This window comes from Callithrix jacchus, chromosome 14 (genome assembly GCF_049354715.1).
Source record: "Callithrix jacchus isolate 240 chromosome 14, calJac240_pri, whole genome shotgun sequence".
In the NCBI taxonomy this organism is placed as follows: Eukaryota; Metazoa; Chordata; class Mammalia; order Primates; family Cebidae; genus Callithrix; species Callithrix jacchus.
Genome location: NC_133515.1, coordinates 74,629,239 through 74,657,233, shown reverse-complemented (window position 1 = coordinate 74,657,233; position 27,995 = coordinate 74,629,239). Strand labels below are relative to the sequence as shown.

Here is a 27,995-nt window from a genome sequence, read left to right as displayed (position 1 = left end):
CACAAAGAGAAGTGGCTGGCTGGCTGGCAATACTGCTAATGTGGAAAATCTCTTCATTGTTGTGTGGCATGCTTCATCTCAGAAGAGCAGGACAAGGTGGCAGGCAGAGAGGGAGAAATAACAAGAATGGAAGACTCTTTATTCCAAAGAGGGCCATCTGTGACTCTAAGAGATAAACCTGGCAGACCAGGGCTCACATCTTAGTAAATTATCTGCAAATAAACTTGTAAGGGCTCTGCATTGTCTCACGATTCCTTTATTAATAATATTTTAACCCCTGCATTTTCATAAGCTGTGCAAGGTAGTCTTATAGGGGATCTTTTCATTCAGCCATTTAACTGGTTTGTTCTGTGCTTCCCAGTGACTGGAAGTTGCAGGAGAGGGTGAACAGCTGAATCTCACCCTAATGAAGGCCATCATTTAATAAGTAAATACATGCACAGGAAGTATCAAATGACTTTCATCTCCCTAGTCTTTTAGACGTTTATCTAATCCAACCATATATACAGTGCAATTATTTCTCCGTCAATAATTTCATTCATTCATTCAATATACATGGGGTATTATGAATAAATTCAGTGTAGATACAAGTAGTCCCAGTTCCCAAAAATGTGTAGAGTATATAATACCAAAAAATGCTCTTATTATAAAGTTGTGAGAAAAAGTTTGTGTTTTTATACAACCTTATATGCAATATAATTACAAGTCTGTTAATTGTTGAGCAAACAAGCAATAAATGAATAGTTAATCTTATGGAGGTAGACAGTAGAATGATATTTAAAAGAAGCTGAGAAGGATAGTGGGAGGGCAGATAAAGAAACATTGGTTAATGGTACAAGAATACAGTTAACTAGAAGAAGTAAGTTCTAGTGTTTGATAGCACAATAGGGTGACTACAGTTAATAATGACTGATTTTATATTTCAAAATAGCTAGAAGAAAAATTTTGAATGTTCTCAACACAAAGAAATGGTAAATGTTTGAGATGAAGGATATTCTAATTATCCTGATTTGATCATTACACATTATATGCATGTATCAAAACATCACACGTACTCCAGAAATGTTTATAATGATTACATGTCAATAAAAAAATAATGAAGAAAATAATAAAAGCTAATTACAATTGCTAAGTCATTGATAAAAGTAGAAATGAGATTAAGGTCTTAAGCAATTTCCTTACGTTGTTAAGGGTCAAAAACGAATGCCACACTTTGTAAGAAGGCATGGTGGCGCACGGTGGCTCATGCCTGTAATCCCAGCAATTTGGGAGGCCAAGGCTCCCAAAAATCACCTCAGGTGTTTGAGACCAGCCTGGCCAACAAGGTGAAACCCCATCTCTGCTAAAAATACAAAAAATTAGCTGGGCATGATGGTGGGCACCAATAATCTCAGCTACTTTGACCGCTGAGGGAGGAGGATTGCTTAAACCTGGGAGACAGAGGTTGCAGTGAACCGAGATGGCACCACCGCACTTCAGCCTGGGAGACAGCAGAGTGAGTCTCCGTCTCCAAAAAAAGCAAAAAAAGAAGGCAGGCAAAACTCAGTGTCAGAGATCAGAGCTGGAATATTGAATTAAGCAGTAAAGAGTTACTCTATTGAACTCTTGAAAATATCATTTTCTTAAAGAAACAGGTTAAAAATCGCTCTTTTATTATTTCAAATTTTCCTTCAGAAAATTGTGAGTTTTAACCTATAAGACACACACTCCAAGGTAATGCCATTCTAAAGCTGTCTAGTTGATCTGAATAACTGGTACATTATCCAGATCTACCAAACTCTCTGGAGATGAACTTCTGCCATCATATTGCTTTCTGTTCATTTTCACAAGACTGACAGGCTCATTATGGCAATATTAACATCTTCCTTTGAGAGTTCATACTGTGCAATTGTAATTTTGCATATGTTGATGAGAAGGCAATTATATTAAAGAGTGAACACTGGGCTGATGTACAAGGCACTAATTAATTGTAAAAACCGTATAGGATGGAGCCATGTCATTGACTCTTCCATTCTGTCTGTCTTGCCTGTTTCTAATTCATTTCTTCATTTCTTCCTTGACTCTCTTCATTCTCTGCTTTTTCTCCTTTCTCCTTCATTCCCTCTCCATAAATGACAGACCTTTTATTAGTTGCCATTTCTCTATGTTTGTGCTTAAAACAAGAATTTTTTCCTCCTAGTTGTTGGTTAATGTCTGCAAATGTAAGAGAATGTTAACCAGACAAACAACAAGGAATTTGAAATAAACTTAAATGAAACAGCGTCTCTTCTCCCTCCAACCCTCCCCACCCCCCATGGTGGAAATGATTATATCCTCGCCATCTGCACACTTGCAGGCTGTGAGTGGGCAGAAAACCAGCTGGAGATGCAGCCCATGGAAGGGATACAGATCCTCAGCTTCTGGGAGGTCCTCTAAGCTCACAATGCCACCCAGCTATTGGACTATCTCTCACCATGTACATTCAAAGGGAAAATGTATGATATTTCTTCTAAACTATTTTGTGCAGAGAAAATCTCCACTACCAAAAAGAGGCTGACGTGGAGTAGGGGGAACGTGTTCTGGACCGAGTGTCAGGAAACCTCAGTGCTTCAGGTTCTTTTCTTGCAATAATGAGACTGGTTCTGTTGCTTCACCTCTCTGGAGTTCATTTTTTTTTTCTTATTTGCACAGTGAAGGCCTCCAGCTTTAGCACCTCATAATTTTGCTGTGGAAAATACGTGCAGAATTCAGAGAATAATGAAAAGACTTTGAGGGTATCTCCTTTGCCTTGGTTGACAAATTACATTAAGAGCAGACTATCATGGTATCCCCCAAACATATCTATGAGGCAAGGCTTGTGGCAGAAAAGTCAGCAAAATGCTATACTTTTCACGTCAATTAGTCAAGGAAATGTACCCTGAGCCCAAGAAACTTGCACCAAAAAGATGGAAGGAAGGACTCCATTTGGTGCTCTCTGGCACCATCCTTGTGTTCAAATGTGTATCAGAAATAAATTTAGGGCCATGGTACAGAGATGTCAGTCTGCAAACTAGAAGAGCAACGCTGACAGGCCCTGGGACTGTTCCTAGTGCTGTATGGGAACTCAGAAATCTAACAAAAGCCACAGGATGGATAACCACAGTGAGATTATGACCTGGTAATATCTGCATAATCTTGTAAGAAATTCCTAAAACTGTAAGACACACTGCATTTTCACTTGACTCCCAAAATGAACATCCGGTGATATTGGTCCTTCCCACTCCTAACTGAATGACGTCAACACACTCTTAAGGACACATCACACACTCTGTGGAAGAGGGTAGGAGAGGTGTGGAATATACAATTCCTTTTTGAGATGGGGTTACTCTAATGTGTTTTAAGACTAAGGCTCACTGGCCAAGACATACTTCCATGAATTCAAGAATGGATGATAATTATGATGAATACATATACATGCATATGCATTTACATGACCAAAAAATGCCAAAAGGAATGTAAATATCAGTCCTCTTTTCAATGGGTCCATAATGGGAGTGATTCTATCTAACTTCCTACTGGACACATTTAATATTCCTGTTTCCTCTGTCTTATTTATTCCCTTTTGAACATGGTATTGTTCCATAAATAATGCTTAGTAGCTTTATTTGCTTTTTTGTTTTTTAAATCACTCAGCATTTCTTAATGCTAAGCCAGGCAGTGGAGGGCAGGCAAAAAAAAAAAAAAAAAAAAAAAAAAGTCTTTAGAGAAGACTGCAGGCCTATCATCAGATTTGGAACTGGGCTTTCCCCAGAACACACTTTAGGCCTGCAGGATGCCTGAGGCCAAGGGTACTTCCTGCATCCACAGGGCTGGGGATACTGAGTGCATCTCTCTAATCTGCCACCTGGGACAGCCTTTTGCATCACTCTCTGGCTGCCTTCCCTTTTCTGAAACTTGCCAGGGGAAAAGGCTGCTTCCCTTTAGAAGAGCAGGTGAGCCCATCAGCAAGTCAGTCTCAAAAGTCTCTGCAGTCTCACCTGACAAATTATAAGACTGAACCCATCAAGTAAAGAAATAAATAAAATTAAAATGAATAATCATGACAAATACATATATCTAATATGCATATGTATTTATTATATATCATAATTCTCAGCCTGAATCTAAATATACAGTCTACTACAACCTTTTTAATTGGGCTTTAGCTAAATGCATGATGAAAATTATTTTCAGATCTTAGCTCATTAGAAGAAAATAACAATAAAAAAAAATAAAAAGATCTTAGCTCACTGGTGTACTCCAGTGCCCTCCTAACACACAAGCATACTTCCTATGCCCTTTCACTTGCAATCAGCTACTGGTGGAAAATTAGATGGGCCCAAATCAGAGGAAACCAAAGACATGATAATGAAACGCCTGAAAAAATCAATGGCAATTATGGAAATGTGCTGTTTACCACTCTTTTTCTTTATTTTTTGACCTTTCCTTCTTTTTTTTGACCCTGTAGGCAGCCTAGTTTATGGCAGGATCATCATCAGTGAGGTCCCAGAGAAAGGAGATACAATTACAGAGATAGCTACTATTTCCAGCCACTGTTTCCAAGAGCACATCAGATCACTCAAAGCACATTATATCAACACTCCCCTTGTGACAATCTAGTCTTTACTGGAGTTAATTAAAGCAATTAATTCCCTTCCCTTTCAAAGCAGTGTGATTACATAAATAGATAATTTCCCAATCCAAACCCATAAAGCAAGTGATTTCTCTGCATGCCCCTCAGTGTGCCAAAGGACCTAACTGAACTAAATTGTCCTTTTTCTTGATTTGACCTTCATGAAATTCTCCTTTTTCTGCTCTGCCTTCCCATCTGGTTGAATGGCACAACCATATCTCCACATGGACACAGGACCACAAGATGAATAAAGCCTTTCCCGCAGCAAATATGGATAATACCCAAATTGTAATCACAGCGACAGCAGTAGAGTGAGGAGGAAAAGAGAATGGCGGGTGCCTGCTCCGACAGGCACTACCGTTCTCTTCAACAATATACCAGCGTGGGTGATGCTGACAATAATTAGGCAAACAGAATGCCAAACAATTGTAAGAAAAGCTGTCAAACATTTTGTTATTATCCCCTGCACAGGCCTGTGATTTATCATCATAGAAAAAGCACATAAAGAAAAATCTCTGAACAGTGACATTTGTTCAAATTACAACCCTTGGCTTCCCTGACTGCCTGCAGACTGACATCTCCAAGGTTGGATGTAGCGCTCAGCAATTTGTTCTCTCATTAAATGTGCATGTCTCTGGGATGGGTTCTAGCCACTATCTGTGAGTGCTGGCATGCCAAGAGCAGGAACAAAAGTACTTCTCAACGTGTGGGAAGCACTTACCTTCAGACATTGGAATGAAAGAAAGTAACTGACATTTATATTTCCTTCCCAGATTGGCCCTGAGACTTGAAATATGATGTCCTGTACCAAGGTTCATACCTGTCATTTCTTCTCCCCTCTCTACCCAAGACCCTGCGTGGGGTTCTGGACTTGGCTAAAGTGTAAGGCCTTTGATCTTTTCGGTATAAAATCAATCTTTCCGGCTAGGTGTGGTGGCTCATACCTGCAATCTCAGCATTTTGAGAGGCTGAGAGCATCTGAGAGGCCAGTGGATCACCTGAAGCCAGGAGTTTGAGTCCAGCCTGGCCAACATGGTGAAACCCCATCTCTGCTAAAAATACAAAAATTAGCCAGGCGTGCAGGTGCCTGTAATCCTAGCTACATGAAAGGCTGAAGCAGGAGAATCACTTGAACCTAGGAGGCAGAGGTTGCAGTGAGCTGAGACTGTGCCACTGCACTACAGAGCCTAGGCAACAGAGTGAGACTCCAAAACAATCTTCCTGTTGATATCCCCCAATGGTTGTAATGGAACAATAAAGAAAAAAAATAAAAACGATACTTTTCTCATCCAGTTTCTTTAGAGTTTGGCATAGTTCTATAGATGAATTACTACAAATTGTGGTATGTATTACAAAGAGACCTCCCTTCAGAGAAGCTGAGCCAATGAAGACAGGTGTGAAGTGTTACTATTATAACTTTGGAGAAAGTCCATAGGCAGTCTCTAACGTAGATTTCTGGATGGCTCAGAGTTGAAATGCACCCTGGAGGTAATAGAATCAATCTTTTCAACTAATGAGAGAAATCCTGTCTGCGATATTCCTAGCTGATGTTCTGAGTTGGATCACTTCCAAGCATGGAGATAAAGCAGCCTTCCATTACAAACACTTGGTTGCTGAGCGACCTAAACATTTGGGTCTTCACTGTTTTCAACAGCCCCTCCCATACCTGTCCAACATAGAGATCCATTTAACAGTAGACGTCCTACCCTCTAGATATTACCTTATTTGAAAGGTAATATCTTTCAATCCCATTTCTTTCTATCCCATTGTCAGAGCTCTTTCCCATTCCTTTCTTCACAATCTTTTTCTTTTTCAGTTTTTATAAATAGGGTCTCGTTCTGTTCCCCAGGCTGGAACACAGTGATGCAACCAAAGCTCACCACAACCCTGAACTCTCGGGCTCAAGTAATCCTCTGGCCTCAGCCTTTCAAGCAGCTAGGACTACAAGCATGTGCCACCGCACCCTGCTAACCCCTTCTCAATCTTTATAACCAAAAGAGAACCTTTCTTTTCAGGATTCTCTTTTCTTAGGGTTTGGAGATTAGTGTTGCCAACATAGCAAATCTTTATTTTCCTTAGGTTGATTTTGATTTTTTAAAACAATAGTCTTTTTGTGAAAACTTGGGCAAATAATTTGAGCTAGCACACCAAGTAAATGCGCTCTAATTTTTCCTTGGCCATACATCTTCTATTAGTTTCTACAAAGACCCTCAATACTCCCATGGTTACTGCTGACAGCCCAGGGACCTCTCACTACATGGCATTTAGGATATTTTTCAACCATCTATCTTTCGTTTTTTCTTTTTCTTTTTTTTTTTTTTTTTGAGACGGAGTTTCGCTCTTGTTACCCAGGCTGGAGTGCAGTGGCGCGATCTCAGCTCACCACAACCTCCGCCTCCTGGGTTCAGGCAATTCTCCTGCCTCAGCCTCCTAAGTAGCTGGGATTACAGGCGCGCGCCACCATGCCCAGCTAATTTTTTTTTTTTTGTATTTTTAGTAGAGATGGGGTTTCACCATGTTGATCCACCTATCTCAGCCTCCCAAAGTGCTGGGATTACAGGCGTGAGCCACCGCACCCAGCCCAACCATCTATCTTTCTTACCAAAATAGTATGTGTTCTACATTTCATTTCTAAGAAAGTGGATCGTGAACTCGATTGGCTGATATTAAGTACAGTGTGAACAACTTATACCTGAACTTTAAATATATTGCAACCTCACACATTTACATATTAACAGTGACTCATTTCCTTAGTCCAAGAAAGTGAACAGAGGCTTGATTCTCTCTCCCATCATCCCCCTCCTTTTTTCTCTCTCTTTCGTTCCTTATTATAGACAAATGTAAATTATTCTCACAACCTGTTCATTTAACTCTGTCAAGGTATTCCTCAAGGACAAATCACAAAAGGGAACCAGGGAAGGACTGTCCAGATCTCACTGAAAATCAAGATCAGCTACAGAGATCCATAGCCTATAGAAGACGGGTCTGCGGTCTCAACTTTGAAGACAAATAACAGCTTCTTGATCAACCTCCCCAAATCAACTTTTAACACCTTTTTGTCCCATGGGTTTCCAACCTACTCTGATTGACTTAGGCTGATCAGAAACAAAAGCTTTACTGATAACAACTAAAATAAGTGAACTTCCTTTTAAGTATTTCCTCTTTGCCAAAGCGAATGACTAAGTAAGTTCAAAGACATTTAAATTAATGCCAGTTATACTCAGTCACTGGAGGAGAGGCAATAGGAATTCATGCTTCCAGGAAAAGAGAAGAGGAAATGATACTTTGGGTGTCTTTCATCTCTAGTTGTGACAGAGTCTGCTGACTTACTGACCTTTCCTTTCAAAAATAAGAAATTGTGTGTATTTTTTTTTAAATTTAGATTTCCTACATGTAACCACAATCTCTAAAACAAGGTGACTTATTTTACATATCTGAAGAAAATGAGGCATGCAATTTTCCCTCTCATAGTCAGACCTAAGAATGTGTGGCAAACTTCATAGAATTCTAAGCTCCTTTCAAGAACTTTTCATCTTATTTCTATCCACAAATTAAAAGGGGCAGAATTACTCAATGTAACCACAGCAGGGAATAGAGTTGAGTGAAGAACAGGAAGGAAGAGAGATGGAAGGATTCTTACAAGTTTTTCTTTACAATCTAAATATGTTAAATGCATGATGGAAGCAAAGGAACCAGGTCAAAATGGTCCTTGTTGTGTTTTGAATAATCCTGACTGTGAGAATCTTTTGTAGTAGGAAGGTAGGCCAGTCTATCACACTAACTGAAGGCCAGTCAGGGGCATGCTTGCTGGATGTGTGGAGATCAATTACTCACAAGTCCCTGTGGAGTCTCTTCCATTAGGAACTGGAGAAGCCCAGGCCATCAGTATTCTGCACACACACTAACAGCTTGTGCTTGCAGAGGCAATCATTTCTCAGCTCCTTTCAGATTCTATTTATTGGTTATTTTTCCCTCTTGGTTAAAAAGTTTCTCTTTTGTACCAAGCAGGGGCACCAATCTATCAGAATGTATTAGAAACCGCTCGATTGGGATTTTGCTGGAGTTCTACTGAGGCTGAAAATCTCAAACAATATGTGATGAAAAATTTAGGCTGTTTTGGGTCACTTCAGTCTCAAGGTCTCTCTTGGCTGACTTGAGTTCCTTCTTTCAGATATTTAGGCAATGTTAGTTTCAGATGGGAGATCTGGTAGATCCTAAAGATGAGGCAGCTTTATGTCAGCCATTCAGTGGAGAAAGATCCCATGTTACTATTTGCTTGCAGGTGTGAATGAATTATTTAAAGAGAAAAATGTGTGAGTAAGTTCTGCATAACAATGCCACTCACAGTCTTTGCACTGTGTTTTTCAGCACATGTGAACATTTCCCTTCTCCTGTCTTTTTAAGTGAAAGAGAAAATGATGATGGGAAGGATTTGGGGTAAGTAAGAGAAGATTACTTTTCTACTATTCTTATCAAAATTTACAATTTTGTCTTCCTTTGTATAGGACCTGTGTAATACTTGCTCCACAATTCTAAGCTCCTGGAAGACAGGAAATATGTTTTCTCTCTTCATTATGATATTGCCAGTACTTATCACAGCTATTGGTTTAATGTAAGAAACAATGAGTAAGTAGTTTGTCTCTTTAAACCAATGCTTTTCATTCTTCTCCAGGTGAGAGGTTACTACAGATTTTTTTGAGCCTTTATCATAACTAAACCCAGTGGTGGATTGAATAAGATCCACTGGCAAATCTAGTCTTTGATTCATTGGAAATTCCAGCAACATTTGACTTGAATATCAAATGAACAAAATTCTAACATTTCTAGTATATTTGATCTATTGGTTAGTAAACCCTTTTGAAGCCATGATATAGAAACATGAACTCTGTATTTTTACAAAAACAAAACATAATAGTATGCATTTACTCATTCAGGAAACATTTCTTGAGTCCCTAATTGCACTAGGAACTGTTCTTGATTCATGACAGAACGTGACAGGTTGTTCAAGGAGCTTTTGCTCTAGTAATGCATATGTGGTTGGAACTGGTGGGCATGGAGTCCAAAATAGCAATTCTAAGCCAGCTTGCCCTAAACAAATGATACAGATATTACATGAGAGACTCGCTAAAATTTTGACCATAGTTAGCTCTCCTCCCACCTCTTTCAACCACTTGCTAAGTTTGGGGAGAAACGTGGGAACACAGGATGAAGTGGCCACAGAGGTACCCAAGCATCAGTTCAGTAACGCTGTCCTTAGCAAATGGCCCTCCTGTAATTCCCAAGAAGGTAAAATATTTTAGCATTGAAATAACTTCATGACATGGCCATGCCAACTCTAAAGTGGTTTCATAATGTAAACAGTCCTTCAGTGAATGACTTAAAGTTCATAAAACCTACACAGCAGAGTCAAAAGCATAGACTGAGGAGTCAGTTGATGAGGGTGACTTAAACCATTTTGCTGGCTGATTTATAAGGAAGTCACTAACCTTTCCAAACCCCAGCTCCACCTATAAAATGGCAATAATGATGGCCTGCTTGTGAATACAAAATAATGTAGTGCATCCTTAGCATGATATATAACATAATAGAAACCCAGTGCTAGCTGTAATTCAACATAGATAGGGCACACATTTCATTAATGACCATTAATTTTAGCCAAACCCAGAGGAGAGCAGTACTGTATAATTTTGCAGGTAAGAAAATTGAGGCTTAGAGGGTGTTTGTGGGCACAGGGGAGGGTACACTTGACCTTTCTCTTGAAGTTAGATGTGGCCATGACTTGCTAATGAAATGTAAGTGAGAGAGGAATGTGTTCTTCTTGATGGAAGACTTTAAGTCATTTTCTCTTCACTGTGTCACAATGAATTATGCTTCAGAAGGAGGATTTTTCCAGGATCCTGTATCCTGAAGTAAGGACCATGTGGAGTAGATGATGGGCATGCAGCATGAGTAAGAAATATATCTTTGTTATTTGAAGCCACTGGAATATTTATAGTCATTCATTACTGCAGTATAACATAGCTTATTCTCACTTTCCCAAGATTATGAAGATTGAGCATTCAAACTTAGGTCTTATGGTATTAATGCCAATGTTTTTGCATTACCATACAGTACACCACTTATTAGTAAGAAAACACCCTGTGAATATACCTTTCACTTCAGAAGAAAACGGACTTTTCTGTTGCTCTTATCTTTGACTTAGAAAAAAATTTAAAATTCTCTGAGCAAAGGTCAATGGAAAGGTAACGAAAAAGCTGGATAGAGGTGGGCAGATAATAAAACAGATCAGAAAGATCCATTAATTTAGCAGAACCCTTTATTTCCCATAGCTTCATGACCTGGAGATTACACAGGATGGAGGGATGCCCTTATCAAAAACCTGCAATTCTGTAGCTACAAAATCAATTTTTAAATGATTTATGTGATGTTGTTCAGGACCAAAGGCAGTAATTCATTTCCCATGTGGCACTTGGAGCTGCTGCTTAGATGTTGAAAAATGATTAATTTTTATTTACAGCATGGCTTACTTCATATATTACTGGAAACAAGATTTGAGAGCACAACACTTCTATAGCATGCAATTATTTGCTAAAGGAAGTTCCAGGCAAAAAGAAAAAAAAAATCTACTAACAGCTAAGGATCTGAACATGCACTGAAATAACCACTGTGAAAACCTTCCAAGGCCAAATGCTTCCAATCTATTCAGTTTGACCCACTTAACATAAAAGAGCCACATTAATTTCCCAAGGGAAGCCATTCTTCTACCAAATCATACTAACTACTAACTTCGACAATGGGAGAATAAAAAAATGTAGAATTCTTAGGTTTTTGCTCCCCCAGAAGACTGAGTTTAAAAATTTTCTAGAAATTGGTACGCATAGCTTATTTCAACTTAAGTTGAAATATGTGTGCATTTAAAAAAATTGCTATAAGGATGCCTTTTCTGGGCCACCATATGTAGACATTTCTTTCTTTTAAAACTACAGAAGTGCTGTATTCTCAGGCCTCCTATTCTCCAGCTTGCCAGCCTGAACCCCACAGGTCCAATCACACGTAAGGAACCATCTCAACTAGGGTAAAGTTCACATTTTTATGACCAGCTATATCACTCTGAAACCCCTAGTTTAGGGCCTACAATAATTTGATAAGAACAGGTTCATGTCCATTGCATCTTGTGATTGTTAAGGTTGGGGTAAAGACCTTGGATACCAAGGAGAGAGAGTAGGGACTATTCTCAGACCGTGGGAATGAGCTCTGCCCATTGCTTCTGGACACGAGAATGTCAGAGGGCTGTGGAGAATGGTGCATGATGGTGCCTGCCATTTTCTCTCCCATCATTTTCTAGGACAAATTTCCCCAAGGAAACAGGAGAGCCTGATTGGTCAGTTACCCACTCCATACTGGAGACTACTCACATGCACGTTGCGTACGTCATCCTCCTCCATGGATCACTGCTCACTTTCTCTGTATTGGGCTAACGATATTGGTTAATCTGTAGGCTGATGACTATGGACCACTATTTTCTGTGTCATTAAACATGGCCATACCCCTCAAGTGGGTTGTGAATAAAAGTAGTACTCTAATAGGCATGACTGGCTTATTAGGAAATAGCTTGGACTGGTTTGACCGAGGATGAAACATCTTGTCAATATAGGTTATTTGTTAGGTCCTATAGAAGTGGATGTAGGGGGTGAGGGCTTTCCCTTCTTTCCTTGCTTGTAGTTTGTATATGGGGTTCATCAGCAAATTTGTGAAGCCCAGTTCATTAAGTTTCTTGGGCAAAAGAGTGGGCAAAGTTGTTTAAAATAGAGTAGGAATAAAAGAGGACTGGTACCACACTAATGGTGAAACAATTTCATTAACTAGAATATAAAACAAGAAAACAAAGTAACAAGAGCTTCTTGATATATTAGCAAGATCCTGGATCCTTGCTGGCCTGAGTAATCTGGATGAGTCTTGTGTCTCTGGATAATTTCAGTCATAACCCTTATCAGTAACAGAATTAAGGGATCTGTGTTGGGAAAATATATGGGCCAATATCCTAGAAAGTTAATAACATATACTTAGTAAGCAAGCTTGTAACACATACAAGTGACCGTTTTTTTAATTAATATTTTCCTATCATGCCACTATTCTGTGTAATGTGCTTTTCTTCTTCTTGAGTCCTGTAGTTGCCTCTAAGAATGCCGGTCCTGGGAAAGACACTCATTACTCAACACAGAGTATTTAATTGCTTGTTTGCCTCAACTCGGTTGTAAGCTTTGTGAAAGTGGGAAATATGTGTATTGACTGTCTAAGCCAGCAACCATTGCCATGCCTGGTATGCAGTAACTATTTGTGGAATGAATGAATAAATGAATGGAAAAAAATGACAGATTCTGTCACTTATTAAGCCCCTACTACAGAGTATGATGGGGGTGAGGGTTGTGCTAAGTATTTCACTAATCATATTTTTCAATCCTCATAATTCTACAAGGTAGATGTTATTTGCCTGATAGTATAGAAGAAAGAGCTTCAGTGAGTTTCAGGTGTGCATTCAGTGCACAGGAACTGTTTTGCAGAGATTCCTTTCTCTTTGACAGCCAGGGCCCTTCCCACATATTTCCCTGGGTACCTCCCTCATTGAGTATGCAGGATGACATGAGGGAGATTTGCTGACAGCCAGCCTTTTCTGTTGAGGGCTTATCTCTTGGACAGTATAAAAGGAAGAAGGAAACCACAATTGTTGAATTATGATGGTCATTGTAGGTACTTCATCACATTTAATCCTGAAAAGAAATCTCTGATGCTGACACAATTCTCAAAATAGGTGATCAAAAATTATGAGAAATAAAGTGACTTTTTCACAATGAAGACCCAGAATTCCAATTCCATCCAATTGTGTACATGTGTTTGTGTGATTCTTTCCTCTCCAGTGCCCTTTGAGTGTAGCACAATTAAAAATGTAGAATGCATGCTAACGGTGAAGATTCCTGGTCCCTGTACCATGTTCACTAAAGTAAAATTCCTGAAAACTGCCCCAGGAATCTCCGTTTTCAACAGTTCACTAGGTGGTTCTAATGCGAAGTAAAGTTTGAGAAGCATTGAACTAGGTAGTTGCCTCTAACAGTTTTCATACACTTGGATAATACTAGTCTTCATGCACTTGGATAATACTAGGAGCCAGATGGTCTATACATGGAAGAAATGTCCCTGTACTAAGCACTGGTGGTAATTTGCAGCTCAGACTATGGGGCATGCCTTTGTACCCCCTCCCCCCAATTAATGTTAATAGGAATCATGTGGATAATTCTCTATACTCCATGCTGAAAAGTGTTCCCTTTAGAATCAGGAGAGGCTATATTTAATCAAACCATCTGGATTCCTATGTACATGTATAAGGGCAGAAAATAGGTCACAGTTGGTAGGCTACTTTCTGGGGATTATTCCATTGTATCAGCAAACTCCAAAGTCCTGAAAGGGTTCCTGCCCTCCTGGCTCTCTCAGCAAGTGACAGCCCAAGAACTAAGAGAGGTCAGAGAAAGTCCAACATTTAAGGGAAAAAAAAGAAAAAAAGTTTCAATCACAAGAAAACGCATAAAACAAATTATCCCGCAAAAAACAAAGTGTGGAATAAACTTGTTAAAAGCTATTAACCTCTCAAAATAACACATTTCTACCCAGAGTAACCTCACTTGCAGTTTGGAGAGCAGCATGAAATCAAGGAACACAATTGCAAGAACATAAAGACTCCAGATATGAACTCCTGATGTCCAAGGGTTTTACAGGCACTCAGGCTTCTATGAAAACCACAAGAATGATGGGTCTATGAGACCTGAAAGAGTCAGACAATCTGGTGTGAAAAAGTATTGAGTGTTCCTAAGGTTTTCAGAAATCAACTCTATTATAGACTAAGAACTTTATTTCATCCATCAATCCAGGTTTTTGTCTTTATTATAGAAATTATAGGACTACATGATGAATCTTAAAGCAATAAGAGGATTTATCAGACTTAATCTGGATTTGAATCTTGATCAAGTCTTGGAGGGGGAAGCCAACGATCCTCATGGAGCATGAAGGGTCCACATGGAAGTGGTTACTGTGCTTAGCAGCATTTCACCTAGTTACTCCCTATCCCTGTGTTGCCTTTCTCATGGATCACTTTACTTTTGCTTTTTTTATAGTACAAAGTAAGCAGAAAGGCAGGGAAAGGCGGAGAACTAAAGTACCCCAAGGCATGTGGCATGCAGGGTGAATGGCAGACCTTGCACTATTTGCTATTTGGTATGTCTGAGATCCTGACAGCTCCTTAATTAAGATAATCAAAATCCTTAGCGTAGGCAACTATACAAAATTCTTATGATAAATGGTTGTTGGGTCCCCAAGCTAGCTCTCATGTAAGCTGTGCTATCCCTGAAGCATGAGGAGGGGTGTAAAGCCGCAGAGTGACTACCCCTGTGTCTATGAGACAATTCAAGAGTCCAGGTTTTTATGCCAGGATCCTTTCAATCGCTCCATCATAGGATCAGGGACCTTCCAGCCCTAGCTTCAGATCCACAGTAGTGCCAGTAGCACTACCAAGGAGGATGGTATGGGAGGATATATTCCTTTTCTAATATTGCCGTAACAAATGTTCACAGCTGGTGAAAAACAATGCACATTTATTATCTTATAGTTTGTAGGTCAAAAGTATGACACAGGTCTCACTAGGCTAACACCGAGGTGCTGACAGGGCTGTGTTCCTTTCTGCACAACCTAGAGGAGAATCTGTTTCCTTGCCTTTTCTACCTTCTAGAGGTCACCCGCATTCCCTGGCCTTTGGCCCTTTGCTCTGTCTTCAAAGCCAGCACCGTTGCATCTCTCTAACAGTCCTTCCATAGTTGCATCTCCCTCTGACTCTACCCAGGAAAAGTACTCTGCTTTTAAGGACCCATGTGATTAGATTGGACCCACTAAACAATCCAGAACAACCTCCTCATCTCAAGGACCTTAACTTAATCCTACCTTAAAAGTCCCCTTCGCCAAGTCAGGTAAGATTCCCAGGCTCTGGAAATTAGAATGTGAACATCTTGGTGGGGGGGTTGGGGGGCATTATTCTGCCTACCACGAGTGGTAAGAGGTGGTAAGGAGGGAGGTTTCCAGAGACTCAAAAGATCTGAGATAAGAAGCTGGCAGCAGGAGGGAGTGAGGCTTCAGGCTGGAGCTGTCTTTCCAGGACTTTTGATGAAATTCTGGCTAGTTTTTAAAAGTCCTCTTTCATTTTATCACCTTTACTGCCACCATGGTCATCCTGGCCTGTGTCCTCTCTCCTATGCCACTATTCCTCTTCACTGGTCCCCTATGGCCCCATATACTAAACTGCTCCTCCCCAGGCTTATTTTTCACACAGTAGCCAGTGTTATCCTTAAAAACACAGTCATAGTATGCCACTCCCAGGTTCAAAACACTTTAATGGCTTTCTGTCACACTTAGAACAAGACCCCAAGTCCCCTCATCATGGCTGACAGAGCATGACATGGGCTGGCCCATGACTCCTCTCTGACCTCCCTTCCTGCTCCTCTCCCAGGTGTTACCAGGCTCCAGCCACACGCCCACTTGCTGTTTCTCAAAATCTCCAAGCCAGCTTGTGTCTTGGCTCCTGTTTCTCCCTCTGCATGGGAGGGTTGACCCCAGATCTTTGCACGGTTTATTTCTTCCCTTCTTTCCAGGGCCAGATGATATACCACCTCCTCCAAGAATTTCTCTGACCACGCTCACTAAAATACCAATCCTTTCTTTCACTCTCTGCCCCCTCACTAAACCTATTTTTCACATTCCTTACCATGACCTGACATTACATTATACATTGATTTGTTGGCCTATTTTCCACGTTGATTATTTGTCGTTGCTACTCGTTGCTACTAGAATGCAGAAGAAAAGTTTCCTGAGGGCAAGGAACTCCCTGGGAGCCAAGAACAGTGACTTGCACATTGTAGGTATTCAAATAATGAATGAATAAATTCAATGCATATTTGATGAACCCCTGTTATGTGAAAGACACTGTGATATTAACAGTGAAAACACTGACATGGTCTGCCCTACTTTCCCAAGTGTCCCATGGATTGACTCATTTTCCTTTCCAGGGTCAACTTTTACTGATGACCAAAGTTTATTTTTATTATTTTATTTATTTATTTATTTCAGAGTCAAGGTCTCACTCTGTTGCCCAGGCTGGGCAGTGGCACCATCATAGCTCACTGCAGCCTTGAACTCCTGGGCTGAAGCAATCCTCCCACTTCAGCTTCCCAAGTAGCTGAAACTATAGGCATGAAACTATCATGCTTGGCTATTTTTTTTGGTATTATTTATAGAGATGGGGTCTCACTATGTTGCCCGGGCTGGCCTGGAATTCCTGATCACAAATGTTTCCTCCTACCTCAGTCTCCCAAAGTGCTGAGCTTACAAGTATGAGCCACTGTACCTGGCCAAAGTTAATTAACTGAGATGGAGTTTCACTCTTGTTGCCCAGGTTGGAGTGTAATGGTGCAATCTCGGCTCACCACAACCTCTGCCTCCCAGGTTCAAGCGATACTCCTGCCTCAGCCTTCCCAGTAGCTGGGATTACAGGCATGCGCCACCACACTTAGCTAATTTTTTGTATTTTTAGCAGAGACAAAGTTTACTCCATGTTGGTCAGGCTGCTCTTAAACTCCCAACCTCAGGTGGTCTGCCTGCCACGGCCTCCCAAAGTGCTGGAATTACAGGCATGGGCTACCACACATGGCTATCAAAATTTATTTTTTAATTCCCAGTTCCATCTCATGTGTCTCCTTTGTCCTTATTCATTTATTCTTTCATCTACTCAACACATGCTGATTGAGAACTTAAGCTAGATCCGTCATAAATCCCAGTCCCTGAAACAAGAACATGATCAGTTTGGGAGGGTTCTTTTGCTGGTGGCCATTATGTGAAGGAAGATAAGGAGGGACAAAGGTTCTACTCACACTCCACTACTCTCTCCCTCCTACCCCACAGACCTCCTCTCTTTTCACACAAAATCATTTGCAGAACAAGATAAAAGCCCCTTAGCATAGTGACAGAAGCTCCTTAGGTAAACAAAAGATGTCAGCAATCTAGGTGTCCATAGACGGAGCTAACACTGCAGAGCCTGTGCTGTGAGGAGCGGGTCAGGTCACTGTTCCTGTGCAGACTCTGCCATATCTGTTGAGAAGGTCCCACGAGCTCAGCACTAACCAAGTCACAACAAGCAGATAGTTCTAGCTCCCAGGCGGGCTGAGCTGGCAGTGCATCAGGCAATGCCCTTTTAACATTTTTCACTTCTTGTTCAACACTGTTCTTGTAATGCTATGTTGTACTTAAAGAAGAGATGCTATATAAATGCTTCTAAATTAGCATGAGCTAATTTCAGCCTTGAGCTCACTCTGCTGCCACAGACTATGGCAAATATGATTTGGAGCAGTGACACATGGCCTGGTACATGACGAGATGTGTTATGCAAAGTCAGTTTGGGCTGCATATGGGGACATGCACACACTCCAAATACTCTTAATAAATTGCAAAGTCTAAGAAGATGTTTCCTACAAATGAATGAGTCAAGAAGACGCTACACAAGGTGCACATGTCCTAGTGCTGCTCATTCGCTTGGGAGAAAAAAGCTTGATGCAAGGAGCTTTATTTGAAGGACAAGCAGTATGGAAAGCCCTAAAGTAGTTTATAGGATGTCCAAGATTAGATGCTATTTATTAGATATAATAGGGCTTTTAAAACTGAAACTCATACCTCTCCACACTTTAAAAGTGAGGCCCATTAATCAGCAATTCACTAAATAAGGTTGTTAAATGACACTGCAGCAATTCTAGGTCAGTTTGATTTTATTCTCTCTCTGGTTTGATGCCTCCGATGGAGTGACATTCCTGATAAGGCGCCCGCTAAGGGGCACTTGCACAATAAAGAGGAGAAGGAGGAAGCAGGAAAACATAGTTAATTCAATTAGTCCCTTTTTTTATTTTCATTTTATTTGAGATGTGTTGTCAGCCTCTGTCTTGACCCAACAAGGCACAGAGAGGTGGTGCCACTTCACTGGGGGGCTCTGTCTCCCAAGGTTGCTGCCTGTCAGTGCTCATGCAGGGGACTGTGCCCTTTCTAACAGCCCCAGCTGCAGCCTGTCTGTCCCCTTATAGAGAAGGCATCGAATACTGCTTTTAGATCATTTCATCATATTTGCTCATTTCCTTGACTGAAGAGTCTGGAGTCAGAGGGCCACAAGAAGATGTGGCACAGCTCTTGTGGACAGAACAGACTGGGCACTGTTACTTTCTAGCTGTTTATTCTCCATGATCACATTTGCATACTAGATTTGTAACAAGGAAACCTGGGCACAGCATCTTACCACATTTGTAGCCCCACATAACTGGACTGAGTAATCCGAACTTGCATATTGTGTAAATAAACACAATTTCTGGAATTAAAAATAATCCAGTAACAGCAAAACTAGGCTGTCCAGCCCCATACTGAAGGGCAATGGAAATGAAAAATATCTAAAATTTTCCAGGAATACCAGATAAGAAGCCATGGAATGGAGCTGTCTCTGGAAAAATGAGCATCAGAGAAACTGTTTAACACTTGGGTATAGGATGGGGATATGCCTGTGTGTACTTATGCAACTCTTTTGATCTAAATGCTCATTAGTAGACATTTTGCAGAAGATCAGATAATGATACAGGCATATCAACAGGCTTCCATTTATGCTACAGAAAACCCAGAAATGGGGATTGTTGTTTTCTTTAGAAAATTTATTTAATGCTGATAGTAAATAAAAATTCTACATGGCCTCTTCAGTAAATAGAAATGACAAGAAGTTATATCCCCCCAAAGTGAAAGAACAGTAAACATTTCTAAAATTTCCAAGTTCTCCTACATGTAATCTGGCTGTTACAAATGGAGGCGGTTTATCAGAAGGTCTCTGAGTAAACAGACAAAGATTGAAGTTGTGTTGTGCATCACTCACTTTGTTTACCCTTTATATTAAACTGAAGCTATATATAGACACAAAATGATAATGGCACAGACTGACCATTTCCTACCAGCAGTAGGTAGACTAGGAAAATATAAATTAATTTATTTACTGCAAAAGTGCATCCAATTTAAAGCATTTTTATTTAAAACACAAAGCTAATTAACATTAGTATTAAAATAATTGACATGGTTAAACTTTCTTATTTAATTTGAAGTGAATGCAATTATATGCTCACATTTTATAATTGAATTGAAGCTGTATTGAAGCAGTTTTTATTATTATGGGAGACATAACAGAAGTAAGACAGATGACTGAGGAATCTGTACATACCACTGCAGGTAAGTAACTAATTATGACCGTCAGGCACCTATAGGACAGAGAGGCCGTGAGACTCTAATTGTTATTATCTGACCAAAGGAGAGAACTGTGTTATGTTAAAGATCCAAAGAGTTAGCTGTTAGCTACAAGTGTCACTTGAGCCTTAAACAAGTATATTAGTTTTTGCAAACAAACTACTATACCTATGAAGATCAATTCTGAGGTTCCTCCCTAAAAGCAAAGAGCAACATACTGTGTGGTGCTTAGGGTGGAGCCTGCTCTCATCCCATTAGCAGGCTGTCCAGGAGGAATGCTGGATTGAAAGCTGACAGGGCTGGGTCTGATGACTTTTTTCCTTTACCTGGCCTTTACGTGAGCTTGAGTAACACATAGGCCTCTGTAGTCTGAGTTTCCCTGGTTTTAAAATGAAGATAATGATCCTAGTCCTGTCTAGCTGGCAGAGCTGTTGTGAGCATCACATGGCATAATTATGTGAAAGGTGCTTTGTAAACTGAAAAATACTGTAAAGAGGCAGAACACGAGGCAGCAATGACTTTTGAGTTTGAATGCTCTGGAGGTCAGGCTGGATAGATGTTGAGGGTGAAGAGGGGCATGATGGTTTCCTATTCAAGGTGTGAGGGCTGACTCTCCCTCACGTAGGATCCCTGTACCCAGAGACTTTATATAGTCTCCCTGAACAATTCATTTGCCACAGTTCCTGAGTAGTCTGTAATTAGAGTCGACTAAGCACCAAAGATGTTTATATTCTAACTTTCAAAAAGTGGTATACAGCTACTTGTAAAACACAAATGTGTGAAATCTACTGTTCTATCTAAATGTTGCCTGTTTGGCATATTTGGAAAACTTTTGGGAAGACTGGCAAACTGGGCAATCATTTGGGAAACTGAGTATGAGAGCTAATGACCAGCTATTTTGCCTTCTCCTTCTTCCCCCAGTTACAAAGCCAGGGCAGGAAGACAAGACAGAGGACCTTCAGATATGCTGCCTGATCTCCACTGGCTTCTCTTGGTAGCCACATGTTCCTTAATGAAATGTCTTTATAAGGGAAGTATTGTTGAAGTGTGTGGTGACTGACTGAGGAAGCAAGCACTGAGATTATGTTACCATTCACATCTCACAGACTTAACGAGAACAACCAGCAAGCCCCAAAGGATGTTAAATAGATTTGGCATATTTTTCTCATTTCAGAGAATGTCTATTCCTAATGCATTATTCTCTAGCCAACAAAAGAAAAGTAGCTTATTCCTTCTTCACAGAAACTACAGTTTTAAAGGACAGAGACTTATATATCAAAGCAATTGAGTGACTTCTATTCATATCAAGGCCAGCAAAGTGGACGACATAAATATTCAGGGAGGCTGTGGTGAAGGGCAGTACTCTTCCTTCTTGGAGTTATTTGGTGTGTTTATAGTTTCAGGAAACTATCACTTCTTTAGTCTTTCAAAATACATTTTAAAGAGGGTGTTATTTTATTAGACATTTTTATTTTAGGTTGCAATAATTCTTTATTCCTCTACTTTAAAAAATCTAGACTTGACATTATCCATGGCCAAAATGATTGATATTTGTTGTGGACGCTGATAAGGCCCAACTTACATTCTATGAGAATTTTGTGGAAAAAACTTCACCTTTTGTGATAGTTCAACTTAGAGAGGCCCGTGTCAAATGACCAAGGTTAGAAAGCCTAAATAGAAGGACAACAAGACTTTATGCATTAGCCTAAAGATATTCATCGAAAAAAAGTGCCATATGTAAATTAAAAACAGTGATGGAATCCTGATGCATTAATATTACAATACAAGGTGCAAGAATAGAGGAAGAGAAAGTTACTATAATAAAATTCATAATATATGGTTTACACTTATAAAAACAATAACACATATTTACATGGTATGGCTCTACCACTTGCGTTGTCAGTTTGTCACTCTGACAAGTTACTTGCCCTCTTTATGCCTCAGTTTTTTTCATTTTCAAAATAGAGCTAGGGTTGGGCATGCCTGTAATCCTAACACTCTGGGAGGTCAAGGTGGGAAGATCACTTGAGGCCAGGAGTTCGAGACTAGCCTGGTCAACCTCATGAAATGCTGTCTCCATTAAAAATATAAAAACTAGTCAGGTGTAGTGGTGGGTGCCTGTAATCCCAGCTACTCAGGAGGCTGAGGTAGGAGAATGTCTTCTCTTGAACCCAGGAGGCAGAGGCTTCAGTGAGCTGAGATAGCACAACAGCACTCCAGCTTGGGCAACAGAGTGAGACTCTCTCAAGAAAAAATAAAAATTCAGATGCTGTGCAAAGTACTTAGCACAGCATCTGAAATGTCATAAACACTCAACAAATAATGATTAGAATAAAATCAATAATACTCATCATTTTACTATATAAATAAACCAAAAACTAAGAACAACAATAAACATATATATATATAGAACAACTATATATATATAAAACAACTATATATATATAGTTGTAATATATGGTCGCTTATTATGTGCAGGACACTGTTCTAAGGACATAAAAACATTACAGCTAAAATATATTTAATTGTAACACCAACTTCAAAACATAAATTTGTTATTATCCCCATTTTATATAGAGAGAAACCAAGGCAAAATGACTTATGTAAGTCTACATGATAGAACTAGGATTTGACCAGGTAATCTATAGTTATCTCAGTATTTCCTGAAGTGACTGAACAATTTTTTGTTTTTATAATCCTGTTTATCACATCACTGGTTTTTATCCTTTTAATATGCAATGGTTATTTTTGCAGCCATTAACTCTATAATTTATTTACCTGTATCTCTCAAAAAAGTCTGGGTGCGGTGGCTCACACCTGTAATCCCAGCACTCTGGGAGTTTGAGGCAGGCAGTTCACAAGGTCAAGAGATAGACACCATCCTGGTCAACATGGTGAAACCCCCTGTCTACTAAATATACAAAAATTGGCTGGACATGGTGGCACATGCCTGCAGTCCCAGTTACTCAGGAGGCTGAGACAGGAGAATTACTTGAACCTGAGAAGTGGAAGTTGAGGTTACAGTGAGCTGAGATAGTGCTTCGTCTCAAAAAAAAAAAAAGCATCACAAAATGACAAAGGGAGAACAGAGGAACTTTGCATATTGTTCATTCACTTGTGCAAATAAAAGGATCTAATGCCAAATGTGGGCAAAGCAACATACCTCAGTGTGAGAGTAAGTGCTGGAGGCTAAGGGCATTCTGATCTCTCCTTCATTTTCTCTTATGAGGCACAATGATGGGGTATGTGGACTTAGGACAAGATGACACTTCTTCTCACTTTTCTTTTTGCCTATCTTGCTCTTATTCTTCTACTAGTGCCCCAATAAGAAAACAGAAACTCCCACTTGACATTCAAACTCTTTAAAAACATGTAAAGTTTAAATCAATATTCCTTTAATAAAAGGTTTTTAAAAATTATTTGGTAATAATTTACTCTAAAATTTTTTGACTTGTCTTCAAAGCTCAGATGCTTAAATATTAGTTACCTTGGGTCTTAATGGTTATTCCAGAGCCATGGAATTTTAAATTTGATCTCAGATTTTTAAGATGTGACAGCTTGATTATTTTACAAGGCCAAAACCATAATTCCAGTCTGTAATTTTAAGAATCAAAACTGTTTTCCCATTGATGAAGACATTTTGAAATGTGTGGTACATAGCTATTCATGAGCAGTTTACAGCTGTTGTCTCTTTGTGCCCAAGACTATGGAGACCTGATCTGATCCTCCCGGGTCTGATCTTAATATCACTTCCACTTTAGACAGCTTTGCCTTCAACCAGCAATTTTCTGGCTCCCTTATACTACATTGTAGCCTCATAGCATTCAAGCAGGCACAGGGCACTTGGACAACTTAGCAATAATCTATAATACAGGTTTTTGAAACAAGTGATTTATTCAAATGCTGGTAAAACAGAAAATGGCTCTTGAATACAAAAACAGGTGCCAGACACTGAGGAAAATTTCCTTAAACTAGGATCTTTAGTATAAAGAGAAGTGATTAGAATAATATCAATTTTGGGCATTGTGACATCTGAAACATATTGGAACAACTCCTAACTGTTGTCAAGAACAAAGCAAGACCCATTAAAGCAAACTAACCAACTTTTATTGTATAGGGACATAATTTTGGAGGTGCTATATCTGATTCCATGTTTGATAGGGTATGGCATTTATCTTCCCAAGCGTACTCTGGAAATCCTACTTCTGTCCTTCTTTTAGGGGAAGAAGTCATGACATCAGCCTTGTAAAGTACACTGGCATGCAAAGCAAAATCTGTTACTGGGTTGAAAAGTTGGTACATTCTGTTGTTTTAGGGGGAGGTGAGCTCTAACATGTCCCCAGCATGCACGTTTCACTGAAAATCTCTAGCTTACCAGTTTCCTATTGTGCATTTGTTATTTAGTCTTCAGCTCTCCTACATTTTGTTTCTTTATGTACTAAACTTTTAAAAATTGTTCCCTAAGTTATTCCCTGCCTCTTTTCCATTCTGATCTTTAAAATTGAATATACAATTGCATCTGTATTAGTAGATCATGTAGATGCAGCATTTGTGAATTGCAAGCTATGGAGAACACTGAATATCATATTAAGGAGTTTGATGAAAATAAAAAGAACTTTAAACCCTAGCCTTTTAGATAGATTGCTGCTTTTAAAGATTATCTCTGGATTGCAAAAACAGACATGAATATTGATAGTGCAAACCTGACTTAAATATGACTCTAAAATATAAATGTCTGCCATTATAAAAGAATTTAATGATAAAACCTCAGGAAACAGACACACACACACACACACACACACACACACACACACACACAAACAGGTTATTTTCTCTTCCTTAAAAGTCCTCAAATTTAATTTCACCATTCTGTCACAGGATAAAACATCTGTCCTAATGGAAAAGTAACAAAAGTCCATTTACTGAAAAGCCACACAGTTAATTTTTCACATGAGTAGATGGAAATATGTATTCCCTTTTAAGGTAACTATTCTTTCTTGAGGTAAAACACGGGTGGTCGAAATACACAAATATCACATTTGCCTTCAATCATAAAACTCTGATAAACACACAATTGCAATACTATCATGCTAAATTAACTAATTCATTTATTCATCATTTTCCTTGAAAGCAGAGTGACATTCAGACACTGGGAATGCTGAAATAAAAGATTGAATTCCTGACTTCTGGGGTCTTACACTTTAGCAAAGAGGTCACACATCAACAATGATGTCATAAATATAAATACAGAAGTGAAGTAAAAAGAGAAAATGAATCCTGACCAACAGTCAACAGTTTCAGAAAAGGCTCCTAAGAAGAGGTGACATCTGAATGGAGTCTTTGAAGACCTGTAATAATAGCCAGGCAAAGGTGCTCTAGGCAGGAAGAATGTTTTGTGCAAAAGCAGAAATGGATGAACATTATTTCCAGTTTTCTCAAATAGAATTAATCAATCTTCTTATGCAGTAACTCAGCATGTTGTCTGTACCTCTGTTAGCATGAATAGAATGAATATTACTCATCTTTCTTGGTGGACTGCAGCCTCCTAGAAGCAGGCTGATCCATCTTTGCCCCTCCCATTTGTCTTGCACTTAGAACATGCCTGAACGGTTTTGATGGAATGAACAAATGAATGACAGTAAGATTTCACAAGAATCACCTGTGAAACATACTTCACCAAAGCACCCATGATAACATTCATTAATAAACAGAGTTAATCAGGGATGGGGCAGAATAAAGTCTTTTAGCTTTACAAAGAATTTCATTCCTTAGACATTTTTGTGGTCATGTAAAAAAAAAAAAAAGGTAGGGGGAGGCTGAGAAATTTGCTCTCAGATGGCACAGCTGGAATGAGAGAAATAGGAACTGTTTTCCATTTTACATAGTTTCTGGAAAGGGCAATAAGAACAAAAAAAGCAACAGTGTTGGTCAGCATTCTCAGTCCCCGAGTTGAAAGGTGCTATAAACAGAGAAAAGTCTCATAGGCCAACTCTATGCAGGCTGTGTGCCAAGAATAGCTACAAAGTGGCAAGTTAAATCAGCCAGGGCTTGTGAGCTGTCTCAGGACTTGAGTCCCAACTTGCACTGGTGAAAGTCAGGCTGCAAAGGGAGCTACCCTTCCCCAGCGCCGCCTGGGGCCCTGGCAAGTCTCACAGAGAAAGAGTTTGATTTCAAACCTGCTCCCTTCAGGCAACTTACAAAGAAAAGCTTTAAGTTTATGGAGCTGGGAATGCCTGGAAAGAGTGAAGACCCATCGTTTAAAACTGATTTCTTTTTAAGGAAGTAGAGCAGAGAGCAGTGATTATTTCAACACCCATTTTCAGGGGAACTTTTGTAAGCCGGAATCAGCTCATGATGGTTAATAAAGGTAAATGTTCCCTGATTCTCAGGAAGTGATTCTTCATCCTGGGGCTTTTTGAGACTTTGTCTTCACTTGAATTTTGGGTGGAATAAAGCCTTCCTGGATTTACCCTAATCTAATTCTCAAAGTTGGTTGGTCACGGGAATCTGCTTATTCTTCTAAGACAGTATGATAACAGCGGATTAGCTCCTGGCTTCTATCCCTTCTGTACAGCTCCCCCAGGCAAGAGTGTACCTTTTATGACTGATGCTGGTATATCAACTTTAGCTCTCTTCTTCCAACAAAAAAATAATAAAATGCAGTAAAATGCCACTTTTTCTGATTTTTCTTCTTCTAGGATATTTATGTTTCTGATCTCATTCAGAGGCATGCTAGGAAATTTAACTAAATCTCAAAGAAAAACATTCTCGAAATCCTTAAGACGGAATTCGTAATAAGGAATAATTTCTGATCTGGGGTGAACTCCAGAATTCAGCTGGCTCATCCCAAACACAAAACACAATAAACAAAATGGTTGTTACAGTTACTCAACAAAGGATCTTTTCACACTCAGCAGAGGGTAAAGACTGTCTATTCCATATCTCTGTATTACCCAAGACATTGAGCATCCATCTTACTGATGCAAAGTATGTCTAGTTTGAAAGTTTGCCTATGTATGTTTATGTACTCAGGCATATACAGGCTGCTGACTTTATTATTACCCAAGATTCAAAATAAAAAAATAGACTTCGCTCTCAAGAGATTTCCTTTCCATTAGCTGCAATGCTAGGTGAGACGCATCAGTTTCATTTTCACATGCGCCTTTGCTCCGTTCAATCTAGTGCTGAAATAAAAAGATGACATAGCTTTTGGGGCTAGGGTGGAATTTCATTCTTGCCAAAATTAATTGCCAGGAATTTTAAAGACGGTCATGATCTTCTCTGTGTTCAATCCTGCCCAGTAACAGAGAACAGCTATTAAAAGTATCCAAATGTGGGCTGCAAAGGGAAGTTCATCTCTGAACCAATATAAGCCCAATCAGATGCAGACACCCTTCCCATCCCATACCCCTGACTCCCAGTCAATCTTGAAGACCCTGGAGTTGGCCTTATCATTTATTTGTTTGTATAGAGATAGCCTGTGCTAATGCCCAAATGATCCTCACTTATTAAAGGTCCTTCGATTTTTATCAGTTCACCACAACTTATTCTTAAAAACGCATTTATTATTTATCAAGCCACAAATTTTACTTTGTTAACTATTCTACTAGATTCCAAGACAATTTAGAAGCTACTGAGGTTATAACATGATTTCAGAAAACTGGTCCACTCTGTTAAAATAAAAATAAAATTCAAAAACCTTAAACATAAACATTTTTTTCCCCCTCTAATGAGAGGAAGAGGATGTGAAAGGGAAGATACAATAAGGCCAATGTTTCCAATGATTTCATGACTTCTCTTCCAGCTACACTGGTGCCATCGTAAGAGCCTGATGCTATTATTATCTCTGATTTTTTGATAAACCTGAAAAACAAGCTTAACACATGGTAAAACATCTGGATCTTTGACAGACAATGGCTTTTAAAAGAGAATAACAAACAGTTATTTGGAGAGTGTTAAGATCCAGATGCTTCATCAGGGATCACTTTAAAGGTGATTGTCAGAGCTTCCCTCTCAA

At 39.5% G+C, this 27,995-nt stretch overlaps 1 protein-coding gene across 18 annotated transcripts in view; it reads right to left on the bottom strand.

Annotated features, from left to right (window-relative positions):
- The window catches only part of SLC8A1 (solute carrier family 8 member A1), a 404,614-nt gene that overhangs the window by 151,666 nt on the left and 224,953 nt on the right, over nt 1-27,995 (bottom strand). Inside the window, exon 1 of one of the 18 annotated variants that reach the window (XM_078349443.1) lies at nt 2-27,386. The exons of the other annotated variants lie outside the window; for them this stretch is intronic. Coding sequence (XP_078205569.1) covers nt 2-57 — 56 coding nt within the window. The 5' untranslated portion in view covers nt 58-27,386. Of the gene's footprint in view, nt 1; nt 27,387-27,995 lie in introns of those variants that run through there. 18 annotated transcript variants of the gene reach the window in all.